At 51.2% G+C, this 25,216-nt stretch overlaps 1 protein-coding gene across 3 annotated transcripts; it reads left to right on the top strand.

The window, feature by feature from the left end:
- The first annotated feature begins 445 nt into the window (after window positions 1-445).
- On the top strand, window positions 446-22,490 carry TOP3B (DNA topoisomerase III beta). 3 transcript variants are annotated; one of them, XM_049790651.1, is made up of 18 exons: window positions 446-582; window positions 5,984-6,130; window positions 7,306-7,437; window positions 8,555-8,661; window positions 9,604-9,678; window positions 11,096-11,292; window positions 12,439-12,595; window positions 13,595-13,708; window positions 14,261-14,351; window positions 15,033-15,187; window positions 15,274-15,379; window positions 15,978-16,124; window positions 16,211-16,384; window positions 18,622-18,750; window positions 19,117-19,266; window positions 19,573-19,673; window positions 21,063-21,264; window positions 21,929-22,490. In XM_049790651.1, the coding sequence occupies exons 2-18, from the start codon at window positions 6,061-6,063 to the stop codon at window positions 22,408-22,410; spliced, it is 2,589 nt and encodes an 862-aa protein (XP_049646608.1). In that variant the 5' UTR covers window positions 446-582; window positions 5,984-6,060; the 3' UTR covers window positions 22,411-22,490. The 3 variants fall into 3 exon arrangements, with proteins under 3 accessions (XP_049646608.1, XP_049646607.1, XP_049646609.1); XM_049790650.1 differs by lacking the exon at window positions 446-582 and having other exon boundaries at window positions 5,936-6,130; XM_049790652.1 differs by lacking the exons at window positions 446-582; window positions 5,984-6,130; window positions 7,306-7,437; window positions 8,555-8,661; window positions 9,604-9,678 and adding an exon at window positions 10,503-10,731.
- The last annotated feature ends 2,726 nt before the right edge of the window (window positions 22,491-25,216 follow it).

Here is a 25,216-nt window from a genome sequence, read left to right as displayed (position 1 = left end):
TTAAGTGATATCTATTCTTTCTGGGATTTTGTTGTTGTTGTTGTTCGTTTTGTTTTTGCCTTTGCTTTTTAGGCCACACCCGGTAACGCTCAGGGGTTACTCCTGGCTATTCGCTCAGAAGTCGCTCCTGGCTTGGGGGACCCTATGGGACCCCGGGAATGGAACCCAGGTCCATCCTGGGTCAGCCACGTGCAAGGCAGACAGACGCCCTACCCCTTGCGCCACCGCTCTGGGCCCCCCACCCTTTTTTTCTGTCTTGTTTATAGCAACACACACGCTGGCACGGTGATCCCCCACTCGTCATGACCTGACAGCTGTCAAGAGCTGTCACCCTCTTTCTTCCCCGGAACCCGCGAGCCGCGGAACTAACCGACGCGCGGAGCGGGGACAGCAAGACGGCGGACGGGGGGACGCCGGCGGCGGTCGGACACGGAAGTCGGGGTGTCCGGTGTCGGCCCAGGGAGCTTGGCTGTGGCTGGAGCTGGACCCAAGAGCGGTGGGGCTGCGGGTGAGCGACCGGGACCAGCCGGCCCTTCTCTGAGTCTCCTGCGGTGACCCCTGCCGCCCTGCCCTGCTTGCAAGGTGTGGGGTGTTGGCCCGGGCCCCTTGCACCAGGAGGGGAAACTGAGGCAGCTGAGCGAGGCGGTGCAGGAGTCCCTCCCTGGGTCTGTGAGTTGTCGACGGTGGGGAGACCCGGGTTCGGGTGTGAACGGATTTCCCCCCACACACACACACTTCATCTAGATGCGGGTGATGTTGCCTAGGCAGGCCTGATCTCATCTCCGTCTCCCCAACTCTCTGTCTTTGGGAATCAGGGCTGGGTGGGTGGTCGGCCTTGGCGAAGGTCATCTGATCCCAGTGGCCGTTCTGAACCTCTGTGGGCTGATAAGCAGACGATTTTAAGGCTGGTGGTGCTGTCGGGTTTTTAGCATGGCTTCATTTCAAAGGGACACCCAGGAGAGAGGAGTTTAAGAAATTGTTTAATGGATGGAGGAGAGCACAAAGGGCTGGGCACTTGCTCCGCTTGCTGGAGGTCCAGGCCCCGTTCAATCCTCTGAGCATCTTCTGAAGATACCTTCAAATTCTGGAGGTATGGAGAGGTTTAGTACAGAGTAAGATCTTTGCCTCAAGTGTGCCAATGGTTTGAGCCCTGGCACCACTGTATGATCTCCCTCCCACAAGCCCTGCCAAAGTTATCCCTGAGCACAGAGCCAGCTGTAAGCACTGAGCATTGTTGGCTGTGGCCCCAGAAAACAAAAAGAAAAGGAAAAATAACCCCCAACCTCTGAGGAGCCCCCTGAACACCACAGGTATGGCCCCAAAACAAACAAGCAAAAAAGATTTCTTTCAGTTCCCGATTCTGTAGGTATTTGACAACATAGTGAATAATTCATGACTGAGAATTGTTTGCACTCTTCCAACCCAGTCCACCAGCTCTAGAACACTTCTGGGAGATGATGTTACTGGTTGGCCGGCCAAGGGCACGGACCATTAATCCTACAGCCAGTAAGTAATGGTCAACTGCTCCTAGTCACTTTCAGTCATTATAGTCTCAATCTGCTGTTTTATTGTCCGCATTTTAGCACTTGCTGAAAGGACAGACCAGACTTAGCACTTAGGAGACAACAAAAGAAACTAGATTGACACAAGACACACCATGTTGATTATTGGAAACAACCCAGTTTTCCCCATTTACTAGAACTTTCTGTTCTAGGAGGTTATAGAAATAATCTCCTTTTTTTTTTTTTTTTTTTTTTTTTTTTGGTTTTTGGGGCCACACTCGTTTGATGCTCAGGGGTTACTCCTAGCTAAGCGTTCAGAAATTTCCCCTGGCTTGGGGGGACCATATGGGACGCCGGGGGATCGAACCGAGGTCCTTTCCTTGGCTAGCGCTTGCAAGGCAGACACCTTACCTCTAGTGCCACCTCGCCGGCCCCTCTTTAAGCTTTTTCTGAAAACAAACTCTGGGACTGGAACAGTAGCACAAGTAGGCCATTTGCCTTACAGCCAACCCAGGTTTGATCCCCTGAGCCCACCAGGAGTGATCCCTGAGCGCAGAGCCAGGATGAAGCCCTGAACACTGTTGAGTGTGATCCAAAAACTGAAAGAAAAAAAAAAATCTTACAGGACTAGGACTATGGCTCAAGTGGTAGACAACATGCCTTGTCCGTGTGAAGGCGTAAAGTCAATCCTTAGCACTGATGTCACCTACAGCCTTTCATACCACTGTAGGACCTTGCCCTCAAACAGCGTATTTTTAAGCAGAAAGACCAGGGGGAGTACAAAAATTAGAGCCTGTATGCTACACGCATCTGACCCAGATACAATTCCTAGAGGCCTCTGAGTACCTCTAGGGTAGCCTTGTTGGTCCCTGGCACCCAGGGCCCAAGTAGCACCCTGTCCTTGGGTGTTAGCACTGAACTGCTGCCCCACCTGGGCGAATATCACTGGAAGTGGCCCCAAGTGCCCTTAATTAGCTTGGAAGTCCTCTCTCCCCATTAAAAAAGCAAAAACTTAGGTCAGTAGTGTTGGTACAGCAAAAGGCCTAAGAGAGTAAGTACATAATGAAGTTTGCAAACTATCACTTTCAGCCTTTGTCCTCAGTGGTTTGAAGCTCAACCTTCGATGTGCCTTAATTTAAAAATAGGGAGACTCAGCATTACTTACCAAACATTCATTACAGCTAAAACCAGAACTCATTTAAGAGGCTAAACCTGGTGTGGTTCGAAGAGAAAATACAATGTTTTCACCCAGCTGGGAGCAAGTGTTTCAACCCCAACTCTTACCTTTGAAAACTGTTTTCTGAGTCTTAGATGTTTATCTTTGAGGTAGTTGTACCAAATCAGCATCATAATCCCTTTCCCCAGGATGCCATGGACCTGTGTCCTTATCACATATAATTGAGTTACTCAGAATGTTAGAAAATACTTGGATAAAATTTAAACCACAATCATGTTTGTAACCAAGGTGTTTAAATAAAAATTATTTTAAAAAATTAAGTCTAGGGCCGGAGAGATAGCATGGAGGTAAGGTGTTTGCCTTTCATGCAGGAGGTCATCAGTTCGAATCCCGGCGTCCCATATGGTTTCCCGTGCCTGCCAGGAGCAATTTCTGAGCGTGAAGCCAGGAATAATCCCTGAGCACTGCCGGGTGTGACCCAAAAACCACAAAAAAAAAAAAAATTAAGTCTAAAATGTTGAACAAAACTTTTGTTTGTTTTGTTTTGGGGCCACACCCGATGATGCTCAGGAAGTTACTCCTGGCTCTGCACTCAGAAATCGCTCTTGGCTTATGAACAAAACTTTTAAAATGAGCTGCAGGAGATTGGCAGGTAGTATATATGGAGAAGCAATTACAGCCTGCCAGGAAAGCAAGTGTGTGAAATTGGGAGTGATGCTGGCACACCTGTATGCAAGTGTACCTCTCCCAGTTGTACCCCAAGTGCTGGAGAAACAAAGCAGTCCCTTTGACAATGCTTAAGCAAAATGTTCCCGTCTAAAGACAACTTGGAACCAGAACATTAGTACAGCAGGTAGGGAGCTTGTCTTGAATGTGACCAACCTCGGTTCTATCCTTAGCATCCCACATAGTCCCCCAAGCCTGCCAGAAATGATCCTTGAGTACAGAGCCAGGAGTAAGTCCTGACCACAAGAGGTGTGTGGGACCCCCAAAATAAAAGGAACTTTACAGGAAAATCCATTAACTGCTCTGAATAAAGTGCCTAGTATGCTTAGATATGAAGGAAGAGTATCAGAAATGTAAACCATGTAGGAACCTTGACCATGGCGGGGGAGAGTGTTTGTAATTCTCCTAGACTTAAAAGTCAGGTTTGAAATTTTAGAAATCTAGAAGACTAATCATACTGTTAGTTGGTAAAATTGCTCTTCTGCATATTTATTTATTGACTAGTACCTTTTCCTAATCATTCACAGAGTAGCCCAAACAAAGCCCCTGACTTAAAGTGCACAGTCTCTTCCTTCCTTCCTTCCTTCCTTCCTTCCTTCCTTCCTTCCTTCCTTCCTTCCTTCCTTCCTTCCTTTCTTTTTTCTTTTTTCTTTTTGGATTTTGGGCCACACCCAGTGATGCTCAGGGGTTATTCCTGGCTATGTGCTCAGAAATCGCTCCTGGGATGGGGCCGGAGAGATAAAATGGGGGTAAGGCGTTTGCCTTTCATGCAGAAGGTCATTGGTTCAAATCCTGGTGTCCCATATGGTTCCCTGAGCCTGCCAGGAGCAATTTCTGAGCGTGGAGCCAGGAGTAGCCCCTGAGCACTGCCTAGTATGACCCAAAAACCTAAAAAAGAAAAAAGAAAGAAAGAAATCGCTCCTGGAGGGGCTGGCGAGGTGGCGCTAGAGGTAAGGTGTCTGTCTTGTAAGCGCTAGCCAAGGGAAGAACCGCAGTTCGATTCCCCAGCATCCCATATGGTTCCCTCAAGCCAGGGGCGATTTCTGAGTGCTTAGCCAGGAGTCACCCCTGAGCATCAAATGGGTATGGCCAAAAAAACCAAAACAACAAAAAAAAAAATCACTCCTGGCTTGGGGGATCGAACCACGGTCGTCTTAGTTCAGTGCATGCATGCAAGGCAAATGCCCTACCGCTTGCTCCACCGCTCCAGCCCCTAAAGAGCACATTCTTTTTTTTTTTTTTTTTTTTTTTTTTTGGTTTTTGGGCCACACCCGGTGGTGCTCAGGGGTTACTCCTGGCTGTCTGCTCAGAAATAGCTCCTGGCAGGCACGGGGGACCCTATGGGACACCGGAATTCGAACCAATCATCTTTGGTCCTGGATTGGCTGCTTGCAAGGCAAACACCGCTGTGCTATCTCTCCAGGCCCCAAAAGTACACATTCTTGACGGCTGGGCAGAACACTAGATGGCAGATACTATGGTGGGTGTTATTGGCAAGGCCCTGGACCACAAGTCTAGGCAGCATAGATGAAGCTTAGCCAGGGGTCTCAAACTCAATTTACCTGGGGGCCGCAGGAGGCAAAGTCGGGGTGATCCTTGAGTGTAGTAAGCCTTGAACATTGGTGGGTGTGACCAAACAACTAAAACAAAACAAAGCAAAAAAGATTCCTCTAGAGCAGGGCCACAAAATGTTGTACGGAGGGCTGCAAACAGCCCGCGGGCCACAAGTTTGAGACCCCTGGTATACAATAGTCTACAGTCAACATGCCTGGATTCAAGTACAAGTTCTTGAGTTCTGATCACCTCTCCTTACAATTCCACTTATAGGGCAGAACAGTGGCAGTGCCACCACCACAGGTATTGGCAGGTACTGCGTGATACCCAGTTTGTTGTTATCATGATACATTTCTGGCAAGGGTTACACTTGGATTTCTATCCACTTATTTTATAACATTCTGAATAACTGACATGGCAAAAATGTTCAGTACAAAACTCTTCTCTTCTTTCTGAAATCTTCTCAGAGCAGTTTTCTTCCTGAAAGTTTCCCTTTCTGGTTCCTAACTTCTTTGTGGTGGGAGGCAGAGGCAGGGAAGAGGGGGCCCTTGAAACTCTGGTAGAACTGAAACTCCCCCAGCAGGGAGTACAGCCTTAGAAGTCCCTTCTTTCAGCAGAGTTAGTGGTGGGTACCAGAAGCAGTCAGCCGGACATGGAAGGTCCAGGGGACAGACCCTGAAGCAAGGCATTTATCTGGGTGGGGGGTAGGAATCCCTCTTGAGGGGAAGCCACATTGAAGCCCTGGAGGAATCCCATAGCCACTCTGCCCAGCTTGTTATCCAGGGCCAAATGCCTGTGGATGCAGGGGCAGGATTAAGTGAGATTTACAGACCCCCTTCAGCTACTCCCCAATGAATCCAAACTGCCAGTCAATCCGTTTGGTGGTTTGGATGTGGATATGTTCAAGTTTCCCTCATTTTCCTTCCTCCCCCCTTAGGTTTGTATTTTGCTTGGGTTTTAAAGTGAGTTTCCTTGATATCCGGTTAATAGAAGCACTGCTATTTCCTGCCATTCTTCTCTGTAGAGTTGAAGAAGTGCCGTTTCTGACCTGCCATTCTCTGAAACAAGTGTATGGGCTGGAGGTCCTGACAACACTCGGAGATGAAGACCGTGCTCATGGTGGCAGAAAAGCCATCCTTGGCCCAATCCATTGCCAAAATCCTCTCTCGAGGTATGGAAGACCCTCCCCCTTCTGTGACTGACCTCTAAGTGTGAATCCTTTTCTGAAGGGTGGCTCCAGGCTTCTGGACAGCAGATGTCAGATATCATTAATTACATTCTCTCTGTTGGTCACTCAGGGACACAGTTGCTGCCACAGTGAATGTGGTGAGGAAGGACCAAAGCTCTGAAAAAATGCAGACAGTGGTTCATAGTGGTAGACAGGAAGGTACTATCTCCACAGGCCACTGTCCCCACAATGCTTGTTGGGTTGTTGGTCATAAGCAGCTGAAAACAGCCTAAGAATGTCCACAGAGGGAGAGCTGCTGGGGAAAGAAGAAGACAGAATTACAAGTCTGCTCTGATTTGTCTGAGGCTATGCTGTGGGCACACAACCCATACATCTCATGCTACTCGAGAGCTGCTAAGTCAAGCCTGGGCTGGGACCATCCAGCGATGAGGGCACTAGAAAAGGGAACACTGCCCCCTCCCCACTCTCTTTGGCCCCTCTGGTTGGTAGGTGCTGCTGCTTCAGTCTCAGAAAAGCAGGACAGTTTGGATGCTGCATTCCCACAAGTGGCAGACTCTCATCTGGACCTTCTTTTGGTCTAAGTGAATAGAGAAAGCCAAGTCAAAGTTAAGTGAATAGAGAGACTAGGACAGCAGACTAGGATTTTGAAAGGAAAGAAAAAGCCCCCAAGGTGTCATCCAATGACCAGAGGTCTAGAGAGTTTGTCTAAGGGGTTATTAATGGAAAGTACACTGGGATATTTGACAATTAGGCTGTGCTTTAGCTGCTCTGAATAAAATTCAAACTTGAGGGGCCAGAACAATAGCATAGCGGTAGGGTGTTTGCCTTGCATGCAACCAACCCAGGATGAACCCAGGTTCAATTCCAAGCATCCCATATGGCCTCCTGATCTAGGGGCAATTTCTGAGCACAGAGCCAGGAGTAACCCCTGAGTGCTGCCAGGTGTGACCCAAAAACCAAAAAAAAAAAATTCTATTTAGAAGTAGAGATGCAGGGAGGGGTCTGAGTCTATCTGTTCCATTTTGCACTGCCTATTTAGTTGTGGTTTGACCCATGCTGGCCCGAGAAATTTTTAATGACTTCTTGATCAGGGGACTCCGGGCTCCTCAGAGACGTCTGAAGCTCCTTGGACTAGCCTTTATCACCTTTCCTCTCAGGGAACATGTCCTCACATAAAGGTCTGAACGGAACCTGCTCAGTGCATGAGTACACTGGCACCTTTGCTGGCCAGACCGTCCGCTTCAAGATGACGTCCGTCTGTGGTCACGTGATGACTCTGGATTTTCTGGGTGAGTCCCCTCTGCATCCTATTCACCCTCATCCTGCTGCCCTGCACAGCTGTCCATGGTTTACTTAGAGGCAGAGAGAGTTGTCCAGAAGCCATGAGTTCTGAAGCCAGCAGCCAGTGAGCAGTGAGTGCCTCGGGGGTCGTGCTGAGTACCCACAATTGGAGTTCAGTGTTCCTGGGTCTTTATGCCAGCAGTAGCCCTCAGTCAACTAATTCCCTGGGTACCATACTGTGCAAATTGGAGATAGTGCCAGCTCTAGAAGCACCTGGGAGAGACTGCTACTGCCAGGCATCACTGTTCAGTTGTCACAGGCTATTCTCAGAGCATTAATATGAAAGGGCTGGCATTGGTGTGATTTGCTAGGGCAAGGGCAGGACCACATGGTTAACCTTCAACGAACCCCCCTGGCTCCTGGGCTGGGCTGGGCCGGATCCCCCTAAAGTTTTGCATGTCTAATGACAGTGCTATTCATTTATCAGATTGGCCCAAGGCTCCACGTGATAGGAAAGGCTTAACGGTGATAGGAAAGGCTTGATGACAGGAACATTGGTTGTGTGGCCAAGCTCCAAGTATTACCAGAGCCAGTAGTTGGGGCATGAGGACTTGAATTTGGCTCCCATACTTTGAATTTTGATCCCATTCTTTCCTATAGTGAACAGTGGGACCCAAAAGAATGCCCAAGGCTGAGTATGCAAACACTGGGCCCCGAGTAGAAACAACAACAAGTGTATTAGTCACAGAGTCCAGAAATCAATAATCCATGGGCATCAGCCGAGTGCCTGTCTTGTGCCTAGGGTCAAATGCTGGGTATAGAGAAAGTTCAAGAAATCCAAGTCAGCAGAGAAGACCAAGCATGGAGTCCTTAGCTCTTACAAAGCAAGTCAGCCTAGGAATGGAGCTTCCAACCACAGGCTAGAGCTGAGCTCCAGCCTAGTGGGAAGGCCTGGCCCAGCCGCCAGCTAAAGGTTTCTTGGGCAAATTGTTCTCTGATCCTTCCTTTCCTCCCTGACAAGGCTAGACCATCAGCATCATTCTAGGGCTGTGATAACCTCCCCGAAGTCAAGCACCTGTGGGTGGTGGAAGCTGATTCCAGTGTCATTATTTCTGTGGTTTGTAGGAAAGTACAACAAATGGGACAAAGTAGACCCTGCAGAGCTTTTCAGCCAGGCCCCAACAGAGAAGAAAGAAGCTAACCCCAAGTTGAATATGGTGAAGTTCCTGCAGGTGTGTGAGAGGGTAAAGGCTCCCTGTACCACAGCTGGTATGAATCTTTCAGACCCTTCACCCCATCTTGGTTGGACATAGAAGCCTTTTCCCTTCAGACCTTCTCCTCCCCACAAAGCCACAGCCAGCCCAAGTACTCCTGCCACTCAGCCCTAGAAAACAGGAATTCTTTTAAGTCATTTATTGGGCCAAGGAGATAGTGCAAAGGGCTAGAGCACATGCCTGGGACATGGAAGGCTCCACATGCAACCTTCCACCCCACAACACACAGCCTGTCAGCCAGTGGTGCCTGTTAATACCAGGTACAACCAGGAAGGCTGAAATAGTGTTTCTTTGTTGGTGTTGGTAGTGGTTTTTCTAATTAAAAACAAATTAAATTTTTTTTCTAATTTTTCTAATTAAAAACAAATTAATTTCTAATTAAAAACAAATACACATTCTGAAAAATATCCAAAGGAGGAGCCAGGGATATGACTCAAAGGCCTGGTCATGCCATGTATGCAGGAGCTCTGGGTTTGAACATTGCTGCCACATGTTCTAGCATTGAGCCAGTAGCAGCCTGTAAACACAGCTAGGTATCACCCCAAAACACAGGTGAAAATAGAACAGACAGATCATACTATCCAAGACAACTGTTGTTAATAAGGGATTTCACTGAAGCCTTTTCTCTGCAGTTTGAGGGTGAAGACCATGTCCTATGTATAGGTTGGGGTTTTTTTGTTTGTTTGTTTGTTTTAAGCCAAAAATAGCAGGTCTGAACTAAGGATTTTCTCAGTGGTTAAGCCAGCCTAGCCACAGCTGGCTGCCCTTACTAGCCTGACTCCTGCCCGGGTTAGGGTGGTTCTACGTGGGAATGAGCCTGGACCCACACACACACCAGACAAGGGTGCCGGGGTGGGGGCCAGACTGTGGAAGGTGCGAGTCAACCCATGTGTGTGGCAGGTGGAAGGCAAAGGCTGCGACTACATCGTGCTGTGGCTGGACTGCGACAAGGAGGGGGAGAACATCTGCTTTGAGGTGAGGGTGCAGCCCCCGGGGGTCCTTCCTTTGGCCTTCCTGCCACCCACCCCAGACTGCCCCTTGCCAAAGTCTCACCATACCTGGAGCTAGAGTAGGTCATCAGTTTTCTTGGCTAAGAAGTGCCTCATCCCTGTATTATGGAAGTTCTAGGTAGCTCATAAAGTGCAGGCTGGATAGAGGGCAGGCACATGACCTACTTTGTGATGGACACAGCATGTGGGCCAAGGTGCGAAGGGTGGGCAGGATTTCAGGAGAGGGTGGTTTTTATTTGTTTGGATGTTGGATCATGCCTGGCAGTACTCTGTGCTCATGCCTGGCTTTGCTCTCAGGGATCACTCATGGCGGGCTCAGGGGACCATATGGAGTGTGAGAGATTGAGTTCTGATACCTGCTGTACTAATACTCCAGCCATGAAAGGGTATTTTTACCACCCTGGTTCCCTTGAACCTGTGCTGGCATACACCACCACCTCCATCCTTTTATGGGCCCTCACCTGAGCAAGCCTTCCTTAAGGGAAAGTGGGGAGCAGGAATGGGTAGGCAACAGACTATACTGCTTGTGACTGCAGGCTGCCAGTCTGTGGGGTTGCCCTCCTGTCTCTGCATCCCCAGTTTTCCCCAGACCTGATATACCTCTAGAAATCCAATACAGTGAAGAAGTGTGGGGCACCCTAAATTCCAGCATTGCAACCACAGCAAACAGCCATCCAGGGGTCCAGAATGATAGCACAGTGGCTAGGGTATCCCATATGGTCCCCCGTGCCTGACATGAGTAATTTCTAAGCGCAGAGCCAGAAGTAACCCCTGAGCACTGCCGGTGTGGCCCCAAAAGACAACAAACCCTGAGCCATCTTTGTCTCATCCCAGAGGCCCATTCCTGTTCTCTCCCCCTGCAGGGCTGCTCCTCCCTCTGAGGGGGGCTTTGAGTTTGGGGCTGGAGAATGGGGGCTGCTCACAGGGCTTTCTCCCCCCAGAACGGAAGCCGCTTCCCTGTAAAGAAGCTGCATGGCCAGGCTCCAGCGGCGACCCCTCCCTCTGCACAGGCTGCTTAGTGAGTCTTGGCTCCAGGACCCCTCTCTGTGCTCAGCCCAGAGCCGCCCTCAGGCGGAGTCACCCGCACCTCATCCTCCCCCCTGTGTCTGCTCCCCCGTCTTTTCCATCACAGGATTCCACCCACCCTCCCAGCACATCACTGTCCTCTGGAAGGGGAAGTGGGGCAAGCAGGGTAGACCTGGCCCCTCTGGCAATAGCATCTCCTGGTCTGGTGGGACTGGAACCAGGCAGTCAGAAGAGCGTGGGTGGCAGGAGGAAGCCAGGTGGGGGACCCCATAGGGCCAGCTGAGGCCCAAGAGGCAGCAGGCCTCACAGAGGTGTGGAGCAGCAGGAAGCAATAAACAGCCAGCGGCCTTCCCCAGGTCCTGGATGCAGTGCTGCCTGTCATGAACCAGGCCAACAGCAACAAGAAGACTGTGTTCCGGGCCAGGTTCAGCTCCATCACCGACACGGACATCTGCAAAGCCATGGCCAGCTTAGGTGAGCCAGACCACAACGAGGCCCTCTCAGTGGATGCCCGGCAGGAGCTGGACCTGCGCATAGGCTGTGCCTTCACCAGGTATTGACTGCCTTCCCATCTTCAGAACCCCTGCCCTTGCTGGGCCCTAAATTAAGATCTTCATCTACTATAGATGATTGTCAATAGATCTGAAACCCTGGGGTCAGAAAGATTGAACTGGAATTATGGTACTTGCCTTATAGGCAACTGCTCCAGGCAACTAGCCCTGGTATGACTCAGAACTCCAAGCAAGGGGCCGGAGTGATAGCACAGCCATAAGGTGTTTGCCTTGCACACTGCTGACCTAGAATGGACCCAGTTTAGATCCCTGGCATCCCATCTGGTCCCTCAAGCCTGCCAGGAGCGATTTCTTTCTTTTTTTTTTTTTTTTTTTTTTTTTTTGTGGTTTTTGGGTCACACCCGGCAGTGCTCAGGGGTTATTCCTGGCTCCAGGCTCAGAAATTGCTCCTGGCAGGCACGGGAGGACCATATATGGGACGCCGGGATTCGAACCGATGACCTCCTGCATGAGAGGCAAACGCCTTACCTCCATGCTATCTCTCCGGCCCCCAGGAGCGATTTCTGAGCATAGAGCCAGGAATAACCCCTGAGCACCACCACTGGGTGTGGCCCAAAAAACAAAACAAACAAAACTCCAAGCAATAGTTACATAGGTAACCAACCCTGAGGAAAACCATCTCTTTAGCTGACCCAGAGCACACAGGCCCAGCCACAATATTCTTGTGTTTGTCCACATTGTGGGTCTTGAAGAATAAAGGGGGAGTTTGGGAGAGGGGGGCGGGTGATTGCACAGCGGGTAGGGCACATGCAACCTTGCTTGTGGCCAACCCAGGTTCCACCCCCAGCTTTCCATATGGTGCCCCAAGCCTGCCAGGAATGATTTCTGAGTGCAGAGCCAGTAGTAATGCCAGTACGCCCCTCGGCTGTGGCCTGGAAAAAAATATAAAAAGTGGGGGGAGCATAGGATCCTGGGCCTCTCTCCCATGTTCTGTCATGTATGTATTTCTCTGCAGACCCATTCTGAACATGTCCTTTAGTCCTCACTTCTAAGTAGGGAGCCATTGCCTCGGGCCTTCTCTGCACACTGACTGCCCAGCCCTTTATGGGACTGGCAATCAGTGATGGGGTCTTACACAGTTGCCTGACAGACTCTCTCTCTTCCTTCCACCTCCTGGCCTCTTGCAGATTTCAGACCAAGTACTTCCAGGGCAAATACGGCAATCTCGACAGTTCCCTTATCTCCTTTGGCCCCTGTCAAACTCCTACTCTGGGCTTCTGCGTGGAGAGACATGATAAGATCCAGTCCTTCAAACCAGAAACCTACTGGGTGCTCCAGGCCAAGGTTCATTTTCCCTTTGTTATTGATACCAGGACTCTGAAGCTTTGGAGTAAAGGTTCGGAGAGTCCCCTTTCATGTTAGCTGCTTGAGAAGGGACCTCAGCCTTCATAGTTGGGTAGGTTAATATTATTCCTAGAGGGGCCAGAGAGATAGTACAGTAGATGGGGCACTTGCCTTGCACACGGCCAACCTGGCATCAATTCCCTGGCATCCCATATGGTTCCTGAGCCTTCCAGGAGTGATTCTTTGAGTGCAGAGCCAAGAGTAACCCCTGAGCACCACCGGGTGTGGCTCAAATGATGAAAAAAGAAAAAAGACTATCCCTAGAAGCACTGGATTTGTATGAGCAGGAATAGCCCTGTGTAGGGAGGACAACCCCTTGAGGGAATATTAGCTACTGTTTTCAGACAAGACTTAACTGTCCTCTAGGCCTTTAGCTTTCAAACTTTTTTTTTTTTTTTTGGTTTTTGGGCCACACCCGGTGACGCTCAGGGGTTACTCCTGGCTATGTGCTCAGAAGTTGCTTCTGGCGTGGGGGACCATATGGGACGCCAGGGGATCGAACCGCGGTCCGTCCTAGGCTAGCGCAGGTAAGGCAGGCACCTTACCTTTAGCGCCACCGCCCGGCCAGCTTTCAAACTTTTAGATCCTTTCTGCAGATAAAATCCTTCACAGAAGATTGTTAAGATTTAGAACATAAAACAGAACTGACCTGGTAGAAACAAGGCTGGGGCCCCAGGTGGGATCTATCCTTGATCCCAGCTCACCAGGGCTCACAAGGAGGGGAGAGGTGGAGAATGGGACTACACTTAAGGATGGACCGGCCTCTATTTTGGCTTCCCTCATGATATCCCATGTCTGCTGTCAGGCAGGGCAGGGTGTCTACCTGAGCAAGTGTAGATTGTAGCTGCAGACAGCGACCAGCTCCACCCATCCCCTCTGCTCCTTGCAGTGTGCTTATCTTACTGTCTCTCCTGTGTCCTCTTGTCCTTCTCCCTGCAGGTGGACGTGGATAAAGACAGAGGCCTCCTTCTGGACTGGGCCCGGGTGCGAGTATTTGACCGGGAGATCGCACAGATGTTCTTGAACATGACCAAGCTGGAGAAGGAAGCCCAGGTGGGCTGTTACACTCACCTCCATTTACCTCAGGGTTTGGTTTTGAAAACTCCTGGCTAGATTCTGAGTGCAGGAGTAAGCTCTGAGAACTACAAGGTGTGGTCCCAAACCCAAAATAAACAAAAACAAAACCTACCTGATCTCTAGCTTATTTTGACAAACTGGAGGCAGAACAATCCTCTGAGTTCCTAAGGACAACACTTGGCACAGTGGGGCAGGTGGGTCCCCCAAAGAGACCCGTGCTTCTGCTTCCTGCAAGTCTCACTGCCTCCTGTGGCCTTCTAGGATTTTGGTAGCCCCTTCTTTTGACTCCCATAGTCCTTAAGTTCTCTCTTTCCTGGAAATATTCTCTAGAAAAAGAATTGACTCTCATTTTCCTTTCCTGAACCTAAAAATTATTCCATCAAGTCTCTGCTCAAGTGCATGGTTAGAGGGAGTTGGAGGAGCAGGAAGACCAAATGGAAAACACAGAGCTTGTGCCATCACATTTCCTTATATTGGGCATCTCTGCCCTCTGCCCTATGGCCAGGTCACAATATCTTCTCTCTTTAGGTGGAGTCCACAAGCAGGAAGGAGAAGGCTAAGCAAAGGCCCTTGGCCCTGAACACCGTAGAGATGCTGCGTGTGGCCAGCTCCTCTCTGGGTATGTGTGTAGGACATTTCCTCTGTGGGAACCCTATCAGCACTGCTCAGCCAGGGCCTGAGAATGCAAGGCAGCTCCCAAGCTTTCACCTGTGCCAGGCATCTCCCTCCATGCCCTTCTGTGCCACATGTTCCCTTCCATGCTTACGTGGAAAGTTGGGGGTCTCTGAAAGTACTGTGGTTACCGTGAGACTTCAGGAAGCCGAAGCCACTGTCCTGTGAGAACAGAGCCTCCAGGTCTTTAGAGGGTGATGGTGACTGGCTTCTAGCTGAGGCCCAGCCTCTGCTAACGGAGAAGCGGAGACAACCCTCAGTTTGTGCTCCCTGGTGCCAGGGGACAAACGCCGAGGGGCTCCAACAGAGGGTGAGCATAGCTCCTCTCTTGTAGCCACACACTCATACTCCACACCAGTGTGGGCAGACAATCTATCATGACTGGGATGCCACTGTTGAGCCCTGTACCCTCTGCACATTCAGGGCCTTGGCATTTGAGAACGGGTATCCAGACAGGAGCATTGTGCTCCTGGCTCATAGTTCAGGAATTCCTGCTTCTGGGAGGGTGTCTGAGTGCTGAGGCCCAGAGCATGAAATCAGCTGTTCTTGAGCTTCTCTCTCCCTCCCTCTCTCTCTCTCTCTCTGTCTCTCTCCTCTCTCTCTCTGTCTCTGTCTCTCTCTCTCTCAGGCATGGGTCCCCAGCATGCCATGCAGACTGCTGAGCGGCTCTACACTCAAGGCTACATCAGCTACCCGAGGACCGAGACCACCCACTACCCCGAGAACTTTGATCTGAAGGGGCCACTGCGGCAACAGGCCAACCACCCCTACTGGGCTGACACGGTGAGTGGCGTGGGGTCCTGCCCCCAATTGGCACACTTGGCACCAGCTGGGTGGCAGTTGTGCCAGCATACACTTCTCTTCCTCAGGTGAAGCAGCTGTTAACAGAGGGGATCAACCGTCCCCGGAAAGGCCATGATGCTGGTGACCATCCCCCGATCACCCCCATGAGGGCTGCCACCGAGGCCGAATTGGGTATGGGGTGCCCCTCGCACACCACAAAGGGACCTACATACACACTGAAAGGTTCTGGGGAGGAAAGGGCAAGAAGCTCTAAAGACATGGTGCCTTTGGACATTATCATCAAGTCCCTTGGCAATTTGAGAGCTTCTTCCTGCCCCCTCCTGCTCGTAGGAGTTGGGCCAGAGACAGAGTGAAGTGTGAAAGTGTAGTTAGGGCATTTCTGTGAACCAGTGCAGGTTTTTGGGGAGACTCAGGCACAGAGGAGAAAACAACTGGGGGTGGTGGGTTGTCAGAGTGGGATCATACAGGGTCAGGGATTACCCAGGGATGCCCCTCCTGCTTTCCTCCTGTCTGAAGGGCTGGTGACCCTGTGCTGTGAACAGGTAAGGGGGAGGTGCAGGTCAGAAGAAGCCTCTTAGACTTAATCCCAGGGTGTGGAGGTAGCCCCCATGGCGAGCGGCCCACTTGGAAGAAAGTATGGGGAAATAGAAGTCATGGGAGTGAGGGGACTGCAAAGTCCTGGGGAATCCTGTCCTGTCCCCTCTGTTCTCAGGCCAGAGCAGCCAGCTCTGGCAGCCCCTAGATGCTGACACTTGTGTGCCTGTTGCAGGGAGTGAGGCATGGCGCCTCTATGAGTACATCACCCGCCACTTCATCGCCACAGTCAGCTACGACTGCAAGTACCTGCAGACCTCCATCTCCTTCCGGGTTGGGCCTGAGCTCTTCACTTGCACTGGGAAGACTGTCATCTCCCCAGGTGGGACCACGGCTCCCATGGCCGCCTTCCCCATCCCTAGCCGAGCATGGGAGGCCCAGGGTCTCAGGGTTTCCCTGTCTTGCCAGGTTTCACGGAAATCATGCCCTGGCAAAGCGTGCCTCTGGAAGAAAGCCTGCCCACCTGCCAGAAGGGCGACAGATTCCCTGTGGGTGAGGTGAAGATGCTGGAGAAGCAGACGAACCCGCCCGACTACCTGACGGAGGCTGAGCTCATCACTCTCATGGAGAAACACGGCATCGGTGGGTTGCTGCGTGAGCTCTGTGCCACACTGCCTGGCCTCTCTCTAATGGCTCCTTATTTATACTGACCGCAAGGGGCTGAGTGAACCCAGGATGCCCCACAATAGATTGATAGGGAAAATCAGGTTGGAATTCTGAGCCTACACCCCTAGCCTGGGTCTGTCTTGGAGTCAGGCACCCAGAAACCACCATTGGTGGGTGCTGCTTCCCTGTGAAGAAAGCAAAGAAGCTTTATTTTTGTATTTTTGGGTTTTTTTTGTTTTTGTTTTTTTTTTGGTTTTTCTTTGGGCCACACCCTGTGACGCTCAGGGGTTACTTCTGGCTATGCGCTCAGAAGTTGCTCCTGGCTTCTTGGGGGACCATACGGGACGCCGGGGGATCGAACCGCGGTCCGTCCTAGGCTAGCGCAGGCAAGGCAGGCACCTTACCTCCAGCGCCACCGCCCGGCCCCTATTTTTTTTTTTTGTTTGTTTGTTTTTTTTTTTTTTGTCCACACCAAGCGGTGCTCAGGGATTACTCCTGGCTCTACTCTCAGAAATTACTTTGGGGAACTGGTGGGGACCATATGGGATGCCAGGGATCGAATGCGGTTTGATAGCATGCGAGGCAAACACCCTATTCGTTGTGCTATCACTCCAGCCCCAGAGAGCAAAGTGGCATGACTCAGACCCTGTGTGTGACCAGAGTCCTCAAGTGGCACCCCTGGGGGTGAAGGTGTGGGGCGCAGACACTAATGTGGCCCCTCACAGTCAAGGAAGGCTCACCTGCTCCCTGCCTCAAGGTTATGACCTTGGCCCTCCCATGCATCCCTGTGTTCCTGCCACTACTGCGTCTTGGCACCCTGCTGACCATAGCCCCCAACCCCTGACACAGTGTCTGGAAGGCTGAGACACAGCCAACCTCTATACCTGGGCTCTGTGCTCTCACCCCATCACACAGGCAAGCCTCTACCTGAGTTTGGTCCTGAGAACAGGGGTGGCCTATGTGGGAGAGCAGAGCCCACTCTATCCACTGCAGGCAGCCTATGGGCATCCTTGGCTGGAGCATTAATTGTGGAGCATTGGCTCTGTTCCCCAACTGCATCTGTTAGTCATAGTGGATATGTGCAGTGTGCACTAGCCAGAGTCAACAAGGCTAGTAGTAAAGGAGATTCATGTGACACTGGATCCAGCAGTGCTGTCAGCCTGCCCCATCCAAGATGGTGGAAGTCTGCTGGAGTTTCCCTGGGCCATGTGGGGGTATACTTAGCCCCTGGGTCCACAGCATAACTGCTCTCATGTTAGGAGCATGGACTTTGTGCTCTGGGGCCTCTGAGTGCCATCCAGGAGGCTTCTCTGTGCAGGGAGCCATCAAGTCTGCCTCCAGCCATGTCAAGTCTGCAATGGCCTTGGCACTAGTAAGACAGGTGCCTCCCAGGCAAGGACCTGCCTGGCGGTTATTGCCTGAAATCCAGAAGTGGTAAAACAGGCCTGACTTTGGAGGGGATAATGTGGCAGTGAGTGTAGGGGCTGCTTCACATCTGAGAACTGAAGCCTTGGCTCCAGGAGTGGGTGGGGGCCCAGGGCCAAAGCAGGAAGGTCCAGATAACTCACAGGTGGATCAAACACTGTGGTGACCCTGGCACAATTCCTGTACCTCCTTGAGCCTCTGCTCTCATTCTTTTTATTTGGTTTTTGGGCTACACCCAGCGGCGTTCAGGGGTTACTTCTGCTCTGCATTCAGAAATCGCTCTGACAGGCTCGGGGGACCATATGGGATGCTGGGGATTGAACCCAGGTCTGTCCTAGGTCGGCTGCATGCAAAGTAAATACCCTACTGCTGTGCTATCTCTCCGGCCCCGAATTTTTTTTGTTGTTGTTGTTTTTGTTTTTGGGCCACACCCAGCGGTGCTCAGGGGTTACTCCTGGCTGTCTGCTTAGAAATAGCTCCTGGCAGGCACGGGGGACCATATGGGACACCGGGATTCGAACCAAGCACCTTTGGTCCTGGATAGGCTGCTTGCAAGGCAAACACCGCTGTGCTATCTCCCCGGGCCCGGCCCCGAATTCTTGAGTCTGGAATAAGCACCTGGTGCAGGGAGGGGTTGCAGGTAGGGTGTGTAACATATGAATAGCATAGTGAGTGGCACAGTACTCCAGGAGAGGCATCATAGCTGGGGCCCCACACAAATGGGGGTGAGGGGGAGCTTCGGGCAGGCTCCTGAGGTGAGGAACACCAGGGTCTCCCTGTGTTTCCAGGCACGGACGCCAGCATCCCCGTGCATATCAACAACATCTGCCAGCGCAACTACGTCACGGTGGAGAGCGGGCGCCGCCTCAAGCCCACCAACCTCGGCATCGTGCTGGTGCATGGCTACTACAAAATCGGTGTGTCCAGCAGCCCATTAACCTGCACGCCCTCTGCGGGCCCTGTCCCAGCTCCCTCTGCCACCAGATCTGCCCCAGAGGGGCTCGGCCATGCTCGATAGGACAAGGGTCCAAAGCGGAAGAAAGGAGCTCACTGCCTCTCAGCTCCCATCAGTGAGGGGCTCTGTGAAGGGTGCCGTCTGGTGGGGCGATGTCATGTCCCTAGAGTTGCCTCTGGAAATACCAGAACATAGATAGACATGACTGTCAAGTGCCTTTCTTGACTCCAGGGGGACAGGGTGCCCTCCCTGGCAGATCAGATCCCTGCAGGCAGCCACCCACTGCAGCTCAGCCATGGCTTGAACTCACAGCATTGTCCCCACTCAGATGCGGAGCTGGTGCTCCCCACTATTCGCAGCGCTGTGGAGAAGCAGCTAAACCTCATTGCCCAGGGCAAGGCCGACTACCGCCAGGTCCTGGGCCACACGCTGGACATCTTCAAAAGGAAGTTCCACTACTTCGTGGACTCCATTTCCGGTAAGTCTAGCATCTCCTGTGTCCTCTGCTTAATCACCAGAGGGTCCTGTGAGGGGGCCACCGCCATATCTGGAATCTGGGATCTGGGCTCCAGGCCTCGGTTTCGAGGACATTGGCCAATCCCAGGGCTGTTGTGAGGATCCCAGTGCAAACTGTGGACACCACACATCTAGGTTCACTGCCCTTCTGACACAGTTGCCACTGCCTTGAGGCCTGGGAGTGTTCACTCACACTTCGTGAGGGTCTAGCCTCTGGTTAGCCCATCTGGATGCCTTCCTGCAGCCCCTTGCCACTGCTTGCTTGCAGGCATGGACGAGCTGATGGAGGTGTCTTTCTCCCCACTTGCGGCCACCGGAAAACCTCTTTCCCGCTGTGGGAAGTGCCACCGGTTCATGAAATATATCCAGGTAGGTGGGTGGAAGGGCTGTGGTTTCTCTGCTGGTCACAGAATCAGACTTGACACCTGTGCAGATTCTACTTTATCATCAGCCACCCAGAAATTATATCCCCTGTTTTCTCACAAGACAGACTGGGAGGGTTAAGCATCCTCACCAGCAAGCCCCCACCATCCTGTTCCTGCATGATCCTGGAACATTTCCAACATACTGTTTGTTTTTTTGTCTTTTGTTTTTTTGGTGAGTTTTTTTTGTTTTTGTTTTTTTTTGTTGTTGTTGTTTTTGGTCCGATAGTGCTCAGGGCTTACTTCTGGTTCTTTACTCAGGAATCACTCTTGAGAGGCTCAGGGGACCATATGAGATGCCAGGGACCAAACCCAGGTTGGCCACATGCAAGGCAAATGCTCTCCCTGCTATACTATTGCTCTGGCCCCTGTCTGGGTTTTTGCTGTCTGTTTTTTTTAGGCCACACCAACAGTGCTCAGGCATTACTTCTGGCTCTGCTTTCAGAAATCACTCCTGGCAGGTCCAGGGGACCGTATGAGATGCCAGGGATTGAACCTGAGTCAGCCACATGCAAGGCAAACACCCTACCCACAGTGCTATCACTCCAGCCCCTGTCGTTTCTTTTCATTTTGTTTATTTATTTGTTTATTGTTTGGCTTTTGAGCCACACCTGATGGTGCTCACAGGTTACTCCTGGCACTTCACTCAGAAATCACCCTGGCAGGCTGGGGCCCATATAGGATGCCAGGAATCAAACCAGGTCCCTCCCTGGTTGACTACATACAAGGCAAATGCCCTACCACTGTTCTATCTGTAAGGCCCTGTCTGTTGATTTTTTTAATTTATTTATTTGTTTGATTTTTGGGCCACACCCAGTGATACCCAGGGGTTACTCCTGGCTATGTGTTCAGAAATTGCTCCTGGCAGGCACAGAGACTATATGGGACCGGGGATTGAACTGCAGTCCCTCCTGGGTTAGCTGTGTGCAAGGCAAATGCCCTACCACTGTGCTATCACTCTGTTGTTTCTTTTTTTTTTTTTTTTTGGTTTTTGGGCCACACCTGGTGGTGCTCAGGGGTTACTCCTGGCTGTCTGCTCAGAAATAGCTCCTGGCAGGCACGGGGGGCCATATGGGACTGGGATTCGAACCAATCACCTTTGGTCCTGGATTGGCTGCTTGCAAGGCAAACGCCGCTGTGCTATCTCTCCGGGCCCACTCTGTTGTTTCTTAAGAATATAATTCATAGGGCCGGAGAGATAGCATGGAGGTAGGACATATGTCACTTGCTCTGCTCACCTACTGTTCCTATGACTTTTGTGCATGTGAGGGGGGTGGGTGAGAGGGTGGGGAGAGTCAGGTCTCTGCAACCTTGCTTCTTTCCTGGGCTGCCACAGGCCAAGCCCAGCCGCCTACACTGCTCCCACTGCGATGAGACCTACACCCTGCCCCAGAATGGCACCATCAAGCTCTACAAGGAGCTGCGCTGCCCCCTGGATGACTTTGAGCTGGTCCTGTGGTCCTCAGGCTCACGGGGCAAGAGTTACCCGCTGTGTCCCTATTGCTCCAACCACCCGCCCTTCCGAGATATGAAGAAAGGTGAGCTCCATATCCCTGGGCCTCAGCTGCCCATTCCCTCCCCCTGCCCCCAGGCACCTGTTGACTCCATTCAGGGCAAACCCCACTCTCACACTACAAGCCCCTTATCTCCTAGACCCTCTGCTCTGTGGCAGTAAGACAAAAGCACTCACATAACAACTGCCTGTCCAGGTCAGCTTGCTCAGGATCTGGGCAGTGAAGTTGCTCTGCCCCCTCTTTAGCTGGGTGAGGGAGAGGGTGCAGCAAGGGGAGAACCCCATAGGGAGAGCCAGAGGAGTCCTGGTGTTCAACGATAGCCAAGAACACTAAGCCAAGAGTCAGGGGGAGACCCCAGGCCAGTTGTGCTCCCCCTAGCTGTGCTGTGTCCCATATATCCTGCTACCCCCTGACTCCAGGAAGCATGAATGAGGCATCAATTCACTCCACCAGGCTGTCCTGCTATCTGGGTGAACAGGACAGCTGACCGCCTCACCAGTAGGGCCTCAGGGCGGCATTCTCCCTGGGAGGGACCCTTAGGTTATAGGTCATAGATAAGGAGGATTAATGGCTCCAGGGGACTGCTGGGTGCAGGTCCTAGCAAGCCAGGGCTAAGCAATGTTTCTGTGGAGTACAAGGTCCTGGTGTCTCGTATGGGCCATATCCCAGGCTGCCTTCTTTCTGCCAGGCATGGGCTGCAACGAGTGCACACACCCCACCTGCCAGCACTCACTGAGCATGCTGGGCATCGGCCAGTGCGTGGAGTGTGAAAGTGGGGTTCTGGTACTAGACCCCACCTCCGGCCCCAAGTGGAAGGTTGCCTGCAACAAATGCAATGTGGTGGCCCACTGCTTTGAGAACGCACACCGCGTTCGTGTGTCGCCGGACACCTGCAGCATCTGCGAGGCCGCCCTGCTCGACGTGGACTTCAACAAGGCCAAGTCTCCGCTTCCTGGAGATGACACCCAGCACACAGGCTGTGTCTTCTGTGACCCCATCTTCCAGGAGCTGGTGGAGCTGAAACACGCAGCTTCCTGCCATCCCATGCACCGTGGGGGCCCAGGGAGGCGGCAAGGCCGAGGTCGAGGCCGGGGGCGGCGGCCCCCCGGAAAGCCCAGTGCCCGTAGGCCCAAAGACAAGATGTCAGCTCTGGCTGCCTACTTCCTGTGATAGGCTCGCCTCCTGCCCAGACTCCCCCACTTTTGTCCTTGGGTGCTGGAAACCATTAAAACACATTTGTCTCAGAATAAGCCCTCGTGGATCTTCTCTGATGTGTTAGGGTCACCGTGTCCTCTCACCTATCCTTGCTGCCCCCAGCACAGCTACTCCGTGCACTTGGGGCCCTTCTAAGTAAGTAAGTGCCCATGTTCCCCCCTGGGCCTGCAGGAGGCCTTTGCTCCGATACAGCTCAGACCCCTTTCTCTGCTCCATTATGTTTCAGGATGTGGGAAGTGGTGTGCTGGAAGGTCTTCTTTTTTTTTTTTTTTTTTTTTGGTTTTTGGGCCACACCCGTTTGACGCTCAGGGGTTACTCCTGGCTATGCGCTCAGAAATCGCCCCTGGCTTGGGGGGACCATATGGGACGCCGGGGGATCGAACCGCGGTCCTTCCTTGGCTAGCGCTTGCAAGGCAGACACCTTACCTCCAGCGCCACCTACCCGGCCCCGGAAGGTCTTCTTTGAATGGACCCTGACCCAGTCCCCTGCCCAGGGTCAGACCCCTCTGTCCCTGCTCAGTGGCTCTGTGTGGTGCCCACATGTGACCCTGGCAGCCTCCAGGCTCCTTTGTTTCCTATTCTCAAACAAGCCCTTGTTTTTGACACAGAGGCAGCCCAGTACTTCCAGGAAGCTGGGGGTAGGGATGGGAGTGAAGAACAGTTAGTGGCAGGGTGCCCTTCTGAACCTGTCAGCACATACCCCCTAAAACAAGCTCCATGGCAGCCTGGCACAGGCAAGGTGCTGACCATCTCTACCCACATTAGAAAACCATGTAGTCAAGCAGAGGTGCAACATTACCTCCCCAAGAGGTAATGGTCTGTGGAATGTTTGGGCAAAGGGCATAGCAGCAGCGTTCACATGCAGGAGGAGATTCATACTTTATGCAGAACTAAGGCTCTGAGAAGAGAGTTGGCCGATAAGCTGAGGCTTTCCCTGCAGTCACAGAGCTCCTGCACGCTTGTGAGCCCTCCTGGAGGTCCCAACATGCCCTTCCAAACAGGACACAGTTTAGAAAACTCTGGGCAGTTCAAAGAAGATGCAGTGAATAAAACTGGCAGAGAAGAGTCTTTCTTTATCTTCATCTGCACTGGTCAGAGCCAGGGTTAACAGCAAGCCCACATATGCTGGTGGCCACTGCTTTACCACTCACAAGCTCAGGTACCAGGTGAATGGGTCTTAGCCACCTCCTTTGGGGAAGATGACCTGGTTTCCACAGGTTCAAGGGCCAAGACAGGAAGGAAGAGGATGAGAAATGAAAGAAATGGGAGAAGGGGCCATGGTTGTTGATGATGTGGGAGAGTGGTCAGGCTGTAAATCTAAAGCACAGACTCAAACAACACTGAAAACACGAGATCTAAGCTGTAGCCACCAAACATTAATGTTTCTGTCAAGGTAGCAGCAGGGGAGCGTGGGGGAAGAATGACAGAGTACATACAGGAACACCGAGGGTGAGAGTTGGCATTGGTGGTGGGATTAGTGTTGAAATATTATATGCCCCAAACTCAACTATCAGTCACTTTATAAAGCACAGTTCTTGAGCTAAATATAAATATATATATAGATAGATATAGATATATATAGATATATAGATATATATTTTAATTTAACCTCAAGCCTGTGGGGTCCCTTATAGTGACACGATCTAGGATGGGTTGAGTCAAAGAATGGGAAGAGTCAGCACCATAAAAAAAAACCCAAATTAATTTTTTTGTCTAAAAGCTCATTCATTTATTCTGGCTTTAAAAGAAAGCATTTTCACAGGCTTCTCTCTGATAATAGAGAAATTCCACTCTTCCCCAGGAATCTGTGTAAGGAGTCAGGATTGCAGATAGACAGTTGCTCATTAATGTACTTCAAACAGGGAGATAATTTGTAATGTTCCAGTAACTTTGTGTTGTCACAGGGCCTTTAAGAATGCAATAAAGAGAGCCAGTGAGTTCAAAGCCCTGGAGCACTTGCCTTAAATGCATGTGACCCCAAGTTTGACCCTCAGCACCATATAACCCCTCTAGCACCTCTGGGAAGCCTGTCCTCTAAAAAGGGAGCAAAGAGGTGGTTGCATCAGGACTAGATCCCAACTTCTTGTTTTTGAAGAAGGGGGATGGAGCTATGTGAGATGGGGGCAAATCCTAGGAGTTCGTAAGTAAGGCAAGGGACAAAATTCCCTCCAGAAAGAAACACTCCCTGCCCATAACTTGAAACTAGTTCTCAGAGGCTATCTGTACTTCTGACCTCCCAAAATGTCAACAAGAGACATTGGCCACTAAATCAGGGTCTGAAGATTGGTGGGCCTTGGGCAGGGAGGGTTTACCTCTGTCCCCGTCTCTTGACTGGAAAGGCCACTTCAAGTCCTGTGATGCAGGATGGGCAGCCCCCCCTTCTACAAACCCACCGAACACTCAAGACTTGAAAGCAACTTGGATTCAGGTCTCGGGATTTTTTTATAAGTTTTATTTCCATTTATAGGATTTTCCAAAAGCACTTTTTGATATATTTTCATGTATATGAACGTTCAGAAAATATTGCTAGGCATTGCAATGCTCTCTTCATTTAAAATATAAGTATAAATAAAATAAAAATCACCCAACGTAAACTAAATTTACTTCACTGCTATGAGAAGACATAATTGAATTCAATGGCATGGGAAGAAAGCTATCAACAGTTTAAATCAACAGATCAAATAGTAAATATAACCAAGTGATTAAAGCAGATTCGTTTTGACCTTTTCATAAAGAGATGCATATTCAATACAACCTTATA

This window comes from Suncus etruscus, chromosome 17 (assembly GCF_024139225.1).
Source record: "Suncus etruscus isolate mSunEtr1 chromosome 17, mSunEtr1.pri.cur, whole genome shotgun sequence".
NCBI classification, from domain to species: Eukaryota; Metazoa; Chordata; class Mammalia; order Eulipotyphla; family Soricidae; genus Suncus; species Suncus etruscus.
Note: the sequence above shows the minus strand (reverse complement) of the source record. Positions and strands in the feature narration are given on the sequence as shown.